Here is a 12,437-nt window from a genome sequence, read left to right on the forward strand (position 1 = left end):
AATTGGGGAAGAGTTAGAAAATAAAATTTTCCCATGGAGTTGAATCTGGCTCATTATTGTATAGACAATTCTTTTGATGCGCGACAATTCTTTTTGATGAGAGGCAATTCTTTTTGGCGCGTGACAATTCTTTGTGATGAGAGGCAATTCTTTTTGATGAGAGGCAATTCTTTTTGGCGTGAGATATTTCTTTTGAAGCCTGGCAATTTTTTGACAAGAGACAATTCGTTTTGACGAGAGGCAATTCTTTTTGACATGTGACAATTCTTTTTCATGTGCGGCAATTCTTTTTGACGAGAGACAATTCTTTCTGATGAGAGACAATTCTTTTTGATGAGAGGCAATTCTTTTGAAGCACGACAATTTTTTGACAAGAGACAATTCGTTTTGATAAGAGACAATTATTTTGAAAAGAGACAATCTTTTTGATGAGAGGCAATTCTTTTTGATGAGAGACAACTCTTTTGATGTGTGGCAATTCTTTATGATGAAAGACTATTCTATTTTTATGAGAGGCAATTCTTTTTGATAAGAGACAATTCTTTTGACGTGTGACAATTCTTTATGATGAAAGACTATTCTATTTTTATGAGAGGCAATTCTTTTTGATGCGAGACAATTCTTTTGATGCACGACAATTCTTTTTGACGAGAGGCAATTCTTTTTGATGAGAGGCAATTCTTTTTGACGTGCAACAATTCTTTTTGACCAGAGGCAATTCTTTTGAGGCATGGCAATTCTTTATGACAAGAGGCAATACTTTTTGACAAAAGGCAATCCTTTTTTCATTATTTATCATATGAAAACTCTATTGATGTTTATAAGAAAAACTGGATCTGAATTAGGGAAAGAGTTAGAAAAAAGTTTTCTCCTAATTCAGTTTCCTTTTTTCCATCATAGACTTAAATAGAGTTTTAACTTGGTAAAAGTAAGATAAATCTTTCTCATTAAATTACATATGGCTCTCTGGACAAAATCTGGAATTTAATTAGGAGATAAGCTTTTCTAACCAAATTAATCTGGCCCATACAGTAAGGTCCATGTTGCTCCTTGAATCAACACTGATCCAATAATGTTAATGGTGCCTTTGGTTGCACCCCAAGTGCCAAGTAACCCAGGCCCACCATGGGCAGCTCAATGGATCCCCATTAAAATTAACAAAAATGGTGGCATGGTGCTCTGATAGAAGGGATCTCGTTTCATTGCATTTTTTCTAGAAGATGAGCACTGACTCATGTGAACGTATTTTATTCCCTGGAGGGTGCTGAACAAATTGCCCAGTGTATTTGAGTTATCTTGTCCTAAAGTAAAGTTATGCAATATGGCACAGTTTCCAATGTATTACACTGAGTTTTACAAAGGCTTGGCACAGACACTATAACAGTGGGGGTCCTATCTTATCCAGGAAATGGTTAATGCAATGTATGTATGATATTGTAGTTAAAGTTATAGCAAGTTAGTTATAGCCTTAGTACAGATATCTTTACGGGCTGTCCACCTTTTTGCAAAGTTATAACAAAAAAATCCCATGGTCCCCAACAGTGTCCCACTGGGGTGCCAAGGGCCCACCAGGATACCTTAGACCTTAGGCCCATTCCCTATTCTCTTTTTTTTAGTATCTAAATTACTTCTATTTACATACTATTATCTACCCTTACCTCCATTTATTCCCTTATAGAATTGAGTAATGGCCATGGTATAGGCATACATGGCAAATGGTTGAGTGAGCAGGGGGCCCACTGGGCCCACCGGGTGTTTTCCTGGTATCCTGTTGGGCCAGTCTGACACTGTTCCCTAATATAGTAGGACATATAGTAGGACATATTGGTGGACAACCCTTTTAAAAAAAAATCAAGAGTTCAGTTTCCAGCCACGCCCAGTGTGTGCAGTGACAGATGGTTGCCATTATATATATATATATAGTAATTCCATGTGACATTAGCCAAACAATAATCATGAGCCAATATTTTACATGGAGAAAGAAACATTGTAAGCAGCGAGAAACTCTTTTTATAGAATCTGTAGTAGCAAAGATCATTATGTCAGAAGTACTGTATGTTTTTCAGCAAATGTTATAAAGTAGTGTGCTTTTGTTTTTACAGTCACACTAACCCCCACAACAACCACCACAGTAACCCCAAGAACCACCACAGCAACCACCACATCAACTACAAGTTCACCAATCTGCAAATTATATTGTATAAGTGTATTTTATTATTACACGTGCGTCTCCACCAACCAGATATGTGACGGTATACAGCAATGCCTTTATGGAGATGATGAGTTGAATTGCGGTAAGGAATGATTCACTGTATGGCCTAAGGCAAGCCTCATGAAGCATTCAATTTGCTATTTTTCTATGCATTATATCAACAGCAATTACTGAGTAGAAATCACTTTTAATGAAAATTTTCACTTACAACTCTGTGTTACATCAACCTACCCAACCTTCTGCCTCCTCTATTACCTCTAGGGACTATGCTAGTTATATCCTAGACAAAATTAAAAAAATCCACAAGAAAATAAGGTCAAACCAAAGGGACAATATACTAGCACCCGTTCCCTCAGCTGCTACTTGTCTTGCATCCTTTTCCACTCTAAAAGAGACACCATTCTTCTCTCATTCTCTCTAAATGTCATCTTACTACCTTCTATTCCCCCTCATCTCATTCTTTCCCTTTTACCTATTTTTACTTATTTACCTCTCTACTTGCACATTCCCATTCTTTTTGACGCGAGAGACAATTCTTTTGATGAGAGACAATTAATTTTGATGCAAAACAGTTCTTTTGATGGGAGAGACAATTCATACCTGACTATTTTTTTTGTCCATCACTATTTATCACATAAAAACTCTATTGAAGTTTATAAGAAAAACTATATCTGAATTAGGGGGAGAGTTAGAAAATAACATTTACTCATGGAATTTAATCTGGCTTGTTATTGTATAGTTTATCACATGGGAACTAATGGGCAAGGTTTAATTTGAGGAGAAAAAAAATGTTTCTCCTAATTCAGTTTCACTTTTTCCATCATAGACTTAAATAAAGTTTTCACTGGGTAAAAGAAAGACAAGTCTTTCATATTAAATTACATACAGCTCTATGGACAAAGTCTAGAATTTAATCAGGAGATAAGCTTTCTAACCAAATTAATCCTGCCCATAATGCCTGTGTTGCTCCTTGAAGCGCGTGCTTATCAACAAACCAAGTAACCCAGGTCCACCCTGGGAAGCTCAATGGATCCCCATGAAAATGAACAAAAATGGCGGCATGGTGCTTTGATAGAAGGGATCTCGTGCCAGTGCACCTTAGACCTAAGGCCCACTCTCCTCTTCTCTGTTCACTCACTTTCTTTAGTCTTTTAATTACTTCTATTTACATACTATTATCTACCCTTACCTCCATTTCTTCTGTTTCTTCTCATATAGAATTGAGTAATGGCCATTGTATAGGCATACAGGGCAAATGGTTGGGTGAGCAGGAGGGCCCACTGACACCTGAGCCCAACGGATGTTTTTCTGGTATCCTGGGGGGCCAGTCTGACACTGGTCCCCAATATAGTAAGACGTATTTGTGGACAAACCTTTTAAAGAAGATCAGTGAATAAATGCCGCTTTTGTTAAACTGACTAATTGTTAAAGCTGGACATACATATACCGATAAAATCACATAAAATTCATATAAAATAAAGTATCGTACTATATTTAGTACATATATGTTCTATACCCGTGTCAGTGCAGGCTGTGAGCGGCAGTTGTTTGTAATGTTCGTCACTGCACACATTTTGGACACATTTTTGCCCAAAAACAATCAAGAGTTCAGTTTTAAACCACCCCCATTGCGTGCGGTGACAGACGGTTGCCATTATATATAGTTGCAGTCTGCACTTTCTCCATTTTCTCCACTGATGTTTTAATGCTCTGTACAAAATTCCACATGACATTAGCCAAACAATAATCATGAGCCAATATTTGACGTGGAGAAAGAAACATTATAAGCAGCGAGCAACTCATGTTATGGAATCTGTAGTAGCAAAGATCATTATGTCAGAAGTATGTTTGTCAGCAAATGTTGTAAAGTAGTGTGCTTTTGTTTTTACAGTCACATTAACCACCACAAGAACCACCACAGCAACCACAAGAACCACCACAGCAACCACAAGAACCACCACAGCAACCACCACTTCAACTACAAGTGCACCAATCTGCAAATTATATTGTACAAGTTTATTTTATTATTACACGTGCATCTCCACCAACCAGATATGTGACGGTATACAGCAATGCCTTTATGGAGATGATGAGTTGAATTGCGGTAAGGAATGATTCACTGTATGGCCTAAGGCAAGCCTCATGAAGCATTCAATTTGCTATTTTTCTATGCTTGATGTCAACAGCAATTACTGAGTAGAAATCACTTTTAATGAAAATTTTCACTTACAACTCTGTGTTACATCAACCTACCCAACCTTCTGCCTCCTCTATTACCTCTAGAGGCGTTGCTAGTTATTTCCTAGACAATATTCAAAAAATCCATAAGAAAATAAGGTCAAACCAAAAGGGACAATATACTAGCAGTTCCCTCAGCTGCTACTTGTCTTGCATCCTTTTCCACTCTAAAAGAGACACAATTCTTCTCTCATTCTCTCTAAATGTCATCTTACTACCTTCTATTCTCCCTCATCTCAATTCTTTCCCCTTTACCTATTTTTATTCATTCATTCATCCCTTCTCTCTCTCTACTTGCACATTCCCACACACGAGAGACAATTAATTTTGGTGCGAGACAGTTCTTTTAAAGGGAGAGACAATTCACACCTGACTATTTTTTTTGTCCATCACTATTTATCACATAAAAACTCTATTAAAGTTTATTAGAAAAACTAGATCTGAATTAGGGGAAGAGTTAGAAAATAACATTTTCTCATGGAATTGAATCTGGCTCATTATTGTATAGTTTATTGCATGGGAACTAATGAGAAAGATTTAATTTGAGGAGAAAAAAATGTTTCTCCTAATTCAGTTTCAATTTTTCCCTCATAGACTTAAATAGAGTTTTCACTTGGTAAAACTAAGACAAGTCTTTCTTATTAAATTACATACAGGTCTATGGACAAAATCTTGGATTTAATCAGGAGAAAAGCTTTTCTAACCAAATTAATCCTGCCCATAATGCCAGTGCTGCTCCTTGAAGCGCGTGCTTATCAACAAACCAAGTAACCCAGGCCCACCCTGGGAAGCTCAATGGATCCCCATGAAAATGAACAAAAATGGCGGCATGGTGCTTTGATAGAAGGGATCTCGTGCCAGTGCACCTTAGACCTTAGGCCCACTCTCCTCTTCTCTGTTCACTCACTTTCTTTAGTCTCTTAATTACTTCTATTTACATACTATTATCTACCCTTACCTCCATTTCTTCTGTTTCTTCTCATATAGAATTGAGTAATGGCCATTGTATAGGCATACAGGGCAAATGGTTGGGTGAGTAGGAGGGCCCACTGACACCTGAGCCCAACGGATGTTTTTCTGGTATCCTGGGGGGCCAGTCTGACACTGGTTCCCAATATAGTAGGACATATTGGTTGACAAACCCTTTAAAGAAGATCAGTGAATAAATGCCGCTTTTGCTAAACTGACAAAAGTTAAAGCTGGACATACACATACTGATAAAATTACGTAAAATTCATATAAAATAAAGTATTGTGCTATGTTTAGTACAGAAATGGTAGCTCCATGATCCCTCCCGATACCTGTGTCAGTGCAGGCTGTGAGCGGCAGCTGTTTATAATGTTCATCACTGCACACATTTTGGACACATTTTTGCCCCAAAACAATCAAGAGTTCAGTTTTTTTTTTTTGTAACTTAAAATTTTTTATTGTTTTTCCAGTGCATGCATGGTTATTACATTGTACCATTGGCTTTTACATTATACATTCTTTGAATAGCATATTAGAAAGAAACAGTACATAATGTAAGTGCCTTATTGTCGTCTATGCAGGTTATACTGAAGGCTAAATGATTAATATTATGTAAAAGGGAGGGGGAAAAGAGGTGGAGGTATACAGATTAAGAGATCAAACCATTTAACAATTGGATGCATGATAAAAACATATAGCTATGTGAGTAAGCCATAAATGAGAATAGAGGGAGGATAGGGGATAGAGAGGGAGAGAGCGATTGGCTTAGTAATAATCCTCATGGCGGTCTGGGTGTGAAAGTGATAAGGGTATAAATGATTCGGTCAAGAGGCTAGGCCTTGGAGTTCCCATATTGTCCAGATTTTCATGTATTGTGCGACTTTGTTTTGAAGTACTGCTATCCCGTGTTCGAAGATCCTGTTTGTGTTGGTTCTTTTTATGATTTCAGCCAAAGTCGGTTGGTTTGTGGTTTTCCAGTTGGAGGCTATTGTTAGCCGGGCAGCTGTGAGGATATGGTTGACCAAGGTCTGGCTGCTTTTGCATAGTTTTGTGAAAGGTTTTCCTAGAAGGAAGGTAGGCAGGTCTGTCGGTATCTGCTGGGAGAAGATCCTGCTAATGAGGTCGGCTACATGTGACCACATTTGTTGGATCACTGGGCACTCCCAGAATATATGCAGAAGGGTTCCTTGTGCTCCACAGTTTCTCCAGCAAGTTGATGGGCAGGTTGGGAAAAATTTATGTAATTTGTCTGGGGTGTGATACCAAAACATCATGATTTTGTATATGTGTTCTTTTTGTCTGACACACATTGACATTTTTCTGGCGTTGTCCCAGATGCTTGCCCATTCCTCGGGTGTAAGTGGTTGTGGTAGCACTGCGTCCCATTTGTCCATATATTTGTGCCTATAGGGAGGATCATCTGGAGGAGTAGTGAGTAGGTTATATATGGTAGAGATGAGTCTCTTTTGTGGTAGGCCATTGCGAGCTAGGGTTTCAAATGCTGTAGGGCGAGTAAGCCTGGTATAGGTGGCATATGGTTGTATGAAATGTCGGAGTTGAAAATACTCAAATTGTTGAAGTTTTATCTGCGGGGCTTTATCTTGTATTGCCCTGAATGGGATAATTGCTTGGGTCCGAGGGTCTAGTAGCTCTCGTATTGTGTGTAGTCCTGTCTGGGCCCATCTTTTGTGAAATGTAGGGTCCATTCCTGGTTGGAACGAAGGATTTTTGAGGTAGATTGTGTTTATTGGCCAGGTAGAGATCAAACCATGTTTATATTTAGTTCTGGTCCATATAGAGAGAGTTAGTTTAGTTGTAGGGAGAAGTGAAGGAGGATCTCGAGGTGAGGCTGATGTGGTCCATATTTTGGAGTTAAGGTGTATGGTGTCCGTTGTCTCGTTTTCGATGCATCCCCAGACTGTGTGAGGTGACCATTGGGACCAAGCAAGTACTTGTCGCAGTTGTGCAGCCTCATAGTATTTCTGTAAATTAGGGACACCCAGACCGCCATGTCTTGTTGCTATAGTTATAACTTTTTTAGCGATTCTATGGCAGCGGTGTTGCCAAATAAACTTATGAAATAGGGTCTGTGTTTCTTGTAAGATCTTGGCTGGTAAGGCTATTGGCAGTGTCTCAAATAAATATAAGTATTTAGGCAAAATATTCATTTTTAGGGCCGCTATTCTCCCGAACCAAGAAATGGGGTATTGTGCCCATTTTACAAGGGTATGTTTAGTCTTTTGGAGTAGTGGCTTAAAGTTAGCGTCGTATAATTGAGCATAGGTGGGGGTGATATGGGTCCCCAGATAGGTAATAAAGTCTGTCTTCCATTTGTAGTTGAATCTCTCTTTAAGAGTTTCTAGGATTGGTTGCGGGATGTGTAGTGGGAGAGCTTCTGTTTTATTAACATTGAGCTTATAACCAGAGAATTCACTGTATCGGGTTATGGTTTGGTGGAGATTTGGTAATGAGATCAATGGGTTGGACAGGGTAAGGAGAACATCATCTGCAAATAAGGCTATCTTATATTGGCTTGACTTCCCCTGTACTCCTTTGATGTCTGGGTGGAGTCTTATGGCTGCTGCTAATGGCTCGATGCTTATTGCATACAATAAGGGAGAAAGAGGGCAGCCCTGTCTGGTCCCATTTGTGATAGAGATAGGTTTTTTAGATTGGCCCGGCAATTTTAGGTAGGTCGTAGGGGTGGAGTATAGGGCCTGGAGTGCTGTTAGGTAGGGGCCTACTAGGTTTATATGTTTTAAAAGGGTGAATATATAGGGCCAGTTTAGTCTATCAAAGGCTTTTTCTGCGTCGAGGCTTAGGATCAGTGAAGGTGTTTTCTGTCTATTCAATACTTCAATAAGGTTTATGGCCCTCCTGGTGTTGTCACCTGCCTGTCTCCCTTTGACAAAGCCCACCTGATCATTGTGTATTATGTTAGGTAATATTGGGGCTAGTCGGTTGGCCAGAATCTTAGAGAAAATTTTTAAATCTGCATTGAGGAGGGCTATGGGCCTATAATTTGAACAGATTGTATGGTCCTTACCCTCTTTTGGTATCAGGGAAAGATATGATGTAAGGTCAGTTGTGGGGATCTCTGTGCCCTGAAGAAATTGATTGTATAGCTTCAATAAGTAAGGTGAGAGTATATGTTGGTAGAGCTTATAGTATTTATATGGGAAGCCATCAGGGCCCGGGGTTTTGCCATTAGGCATGCTTTTCAGGACCGCTGATAGTTCCTCTGAATCAATCTCTTTGTTTAGTGTTTTTAAGTTGTCTTCGGAAAGTTTAGGGAGATCTAGGTCTTTAAGAAAATTATCTATGAGATCTGAATGTTTATTGGGGTCTTGTGTGTGGGGTGCGAGGTTGTATAATTTTTGGTAGTAGTCATGGAATTGTTTGCCTATTTGGTCGGGGTCATAGGTGTGTTGGCCATTTGGGAGTTGTATGGAGGTAATTCTGGATTGGGTCTTTTGGTCTCGTAGTTTTTTAGCTAACAGTGTATGTTGCCTGTCTGCTTTTTCGTAGTAGGTCTGTCTAGTCCAGCAAGAGTTCAGTTTTAAACCACGCCCAGTGCGTGCGGTGACAGACAGTTGCCATTATATATATAGTTGCAGTCTGCACTAGCACTTTCTCCATTTTCTCCACTGATGTTTTTATGCTCTGCAGAGAATTCCATGTGACATTAGCCAAACAATAATCATGAGCCAATATTTGAAGTGGAGAAAGAAACATTGTAAGCAGCGAGCAACTCATGTTATGGAATCTGTAGTAGCAAAGATCATTATGTCAGAAGTATGTTTGTCAGCAAATGTTATAAAGTAGCGTGCTTTTGTTTTTACAGTCACATTAACCACCACAACAACCACCACAGCAACCACAAGAACCACCACATCAACTACAAGTGTGCCAATCTGCAAATTATATTGTATAAGTGTATTTTATTATGACACGTGCATCTCCACCAACCAGATATGTGACGGCATACAACAATGCCTTTATGGAGATGATGAGCTGAATTGCGGTAAGGAATGATTCTTGGATAGCATTTACTGTATGGCCTAAGGCAAGCCTCATGTCATTATATCTGTTGATAAAATGCATAGAAAAATAACAAATTCTATGGAATTTGTTATTTTTCTATGCATTATAAATAAGGTCAAACCAAAGGGAAACTATACTAGCGTCTGTTCCCTCAGCTGCTACTTGTCTTGCATCCTTTTCCACTCTAAAAGAGACACCATTCTTCCCTCATTAACTCTAAGGGGCTGATTTACTAACCCACGAATCCGACCCGAATTGGAAAAGTTCCGACTTGAAAACGAACATTTTGCGACTTTTTCGTATGTTTTGCGTTTTTTTCGGATTCTGTACGAATTTTTCGTTACCAATACGATTTTTGCGTAAAAACGCGAGTTTTTCGTATCCATTACGAAAGTTGCGTAAAAAGTTGCGCATTTTTCGTAGCGTTAAAACTTACGCGAAAAGTTGCGAATTTTTCGTAGCGTTAAAACTTAACGCTACGAAAAATGCGCAACTTTTCGCGTAAGTTTTAACGCTACGCAAAATGCGCAACTTTTTACGCAACTTTCGTAATGGATTGGAAAACTCGCGTTTTTACGCAAAAATCGTATTGGTAACGAAAAATTCGTAAAGAATCCGAAAAAATCGCAAAACATACGAAAAAATCGCAAAGTACCGATCATTACGAAAAAAACGCAATCGGACTCCATTCGACCCGTTCGTGGGTAAGTAAATCAGCCCCTAAATGTCATCTTACTACCTTCTCTCTTTTTCCTATTCCCCCTCATCTCATTTCTCCCCTTTTACCTATTTTTAATCATTCATTCATCTCTTCTCTCTCTAAACTCTCTCTCTACTCGCACATTCCCCCACTCATTCAAACATTCAGTCTTTAAACCTATTCTTTAAACACCTTTTCTGGATCCTACTGGGATTGCCCCAGCTCCAGAGGAACACCAGCATAGACAACATAAAGCAGTAGAAGGTCTGTCAGGAGTGGAGGTTATTGCTGATAATATCTTTGTATATAGTTGTGGAGACACCACAGAGGAAGCCACAGTGGATCATGACAAATATCTGATTGGACTCTAAGGGGCACATTTACTAATCCACGAATCCGAATCACGAATGGGGAAAAATCGTATTGGAAACGAAAATTTCGGAAGATCGCATATATCACGAAAATGCTTACGAAAAAATCGTATTAGTCACGATAATATTGTATTGGGGATCCGAAAGTCCCGAAATTGTCATACCGAACAATTGTAAACATCGGTATAACCTTTCCGATTTTTTCGTGCAAACGTCCGAAAAAGTAGTGCGCCGTACGAAAAAGTTGTGCGGACGCTCGAAAAAAATTGGCGAAAATATGCTCAGAGCATTCGTGCTTTTGTAAATGTGCCCCTTAGAAAGAGCCAGAAAGCTGAAACAAACAGAAGCTAAGACTGAGACTATCACCAGTACCATACATGGTGGATCTACTGATAGCTAAGGGTTTACACCCAGATCCGGACAAAGTAAAAGCCATTTTGAAGATGCCAAAGCCAGAGAAAGTTCTAGCAGTTGAAGAATGTTAGGATTTGTAAACTACTTATCCAAATTCCTACCAAACTTGTCTGATGTAACCATTAAGAAGGCTGACAGACAAATACAGTCTATAGGTCTGGCAACCCAGCCATGACAAATCTATGAAGCAAATAAAAAACTTGCAACTGCCCTCTTAAATTTGGACCTTGACTCCTTAAAATACTCCCAAAAGCGTTTGGTAGTTCACCTTTTAGAAGTGGCGAGACTACTAATTGCCCAGCGATGGAAATCGGACTTACTTCCAACTATCCCAGAGTTAGTAAATTTTCTAGACCTCACTGAAAGGTTTGAATTCTTTGACGCCAGGAACAGAAACTCTTTGAGTAATCATCATAAAAAGTGGTCCCCTTGGAAACATTTCAATGAAGTGTAGATAAAGAAACAACTATTTCTTGCTAAGAGCGATGTACAGTCTAATTATAATTCTAATAATGTCTGTTTTCCCTGCTCTTTCCCCTCTTTTTTTTTTTTTTCTTTCCGTCTACTTCCCCCCTCTTAGCCTCACTTCTCGCTTCTTCCTTTCTTCTCTCATTTATTTATTTTTTTATGACTCTGTTAAGTGTCCCTTATGTGACACAAGGAATAACTAATGTAAAATTTAAGGCCTAAACTAAAAGTTATGAAACTAATAACTTGTACTAAGGCCAGTATGTGTGTGTTATATGTTGTTTTGATATTATTTTATTATGAAAATAAAAAACTGTTAATAGAAAAAAAAAAAAAACTTGCAACTGCACAACCATCCTACAATACTATGACGTGACAGTACAATGCGATGTCAGTGAAAAGGGACAAGGAGCAACTTATTGCAACAAATCCAACCTGTTGCCTTTATCATACACACTGTCTCCAACAGAGCAAAGAAATGCACAGATGGAAAAGGAATGTCTGGCTATCGTGTTTGGCTTTCAAAAATCAGTATCTACATGGGAAACCTAATCAACATTGAGTCTAACCACAGGCCACTGAAATATTTTCAGGAAACCTCTACTAGGAGTCCAAAAAAAACCAAAGTATAATCCAAATGTGACTTATAAAAAAGCATTACAGACTTTCTGTCGAGCACCATTATCCAAAGTTCAATTGAAACCTGACTATTTATTCTTCATCTATGCAGAAGAGCTAGAACATATTGAAGAGAATCTGACATACTCTACCTCTACAACAGATACAACATGACAATGAACAAGGTAAAGCCTCACAGTTATTAAAGGGAACTGTTCTATCTTGATGACCTGATCAGACAGAAGGGTACCCATTTGAAGACCCCATCAAGGGCTGCTGGGGTTTTAGAGATTAAACCACTATACAGAATGGTATTATATATAAAGAATCATCATACCCAGGAATCTGCACCAAGATACGATAGAAACATACATACATTCATTCAAGTCATCTGGGCATAGTT

At 38.7% G+C, this 12,437-nt stretch overlaps 1 protein-coding gene across 2 annotated transcripts in view; it reads left to right on the forward strand.

Annotated features, from left to right (window-relative positions):
• Window positions 1–12,437, forward strand: part of tmprss2.4 (transmembrane serine protease 2 gene 4) — a 102,171-nt gene that overhangs the window by 82,152 nt on the left and 7,582 nt on the right. For both annotated transcript variants that reach the window (XM_031896531.1, XM_031896532.1), the window contains exons 7-9: window positions 2,103–2,294; window positions 4,104–4,316; window positions 9,264–9,443. In XM_031896531.1, the coding sequence (XP_031752391.1) occupies window positions 2,103–2,294; window positions 4,104–4,316; window positions 9,264–9,443 (585 nt within the window). The remainder of the gene's footprint in view (window positions 1–2,102; window positions 2,295–4,103; window positions 4,317–9,263; window positions 9,444–12,437) is intronic.

This window comes from Xenopus tropicalis, chromosome 2, assembly GCF_000004195.4.
Source record: "Xenopus tropicalis strain Nigerian chromosome 2, UCB_Xtro_10.0, whole genome shotgun sequence".
Classification (NCBI taxonomy): domain Eukaryota; kingdom Metazoa; phylum Chordata; class Amphibia; order Anura; family Pipidae; genus Xenopus; species Xenopus tropicalis.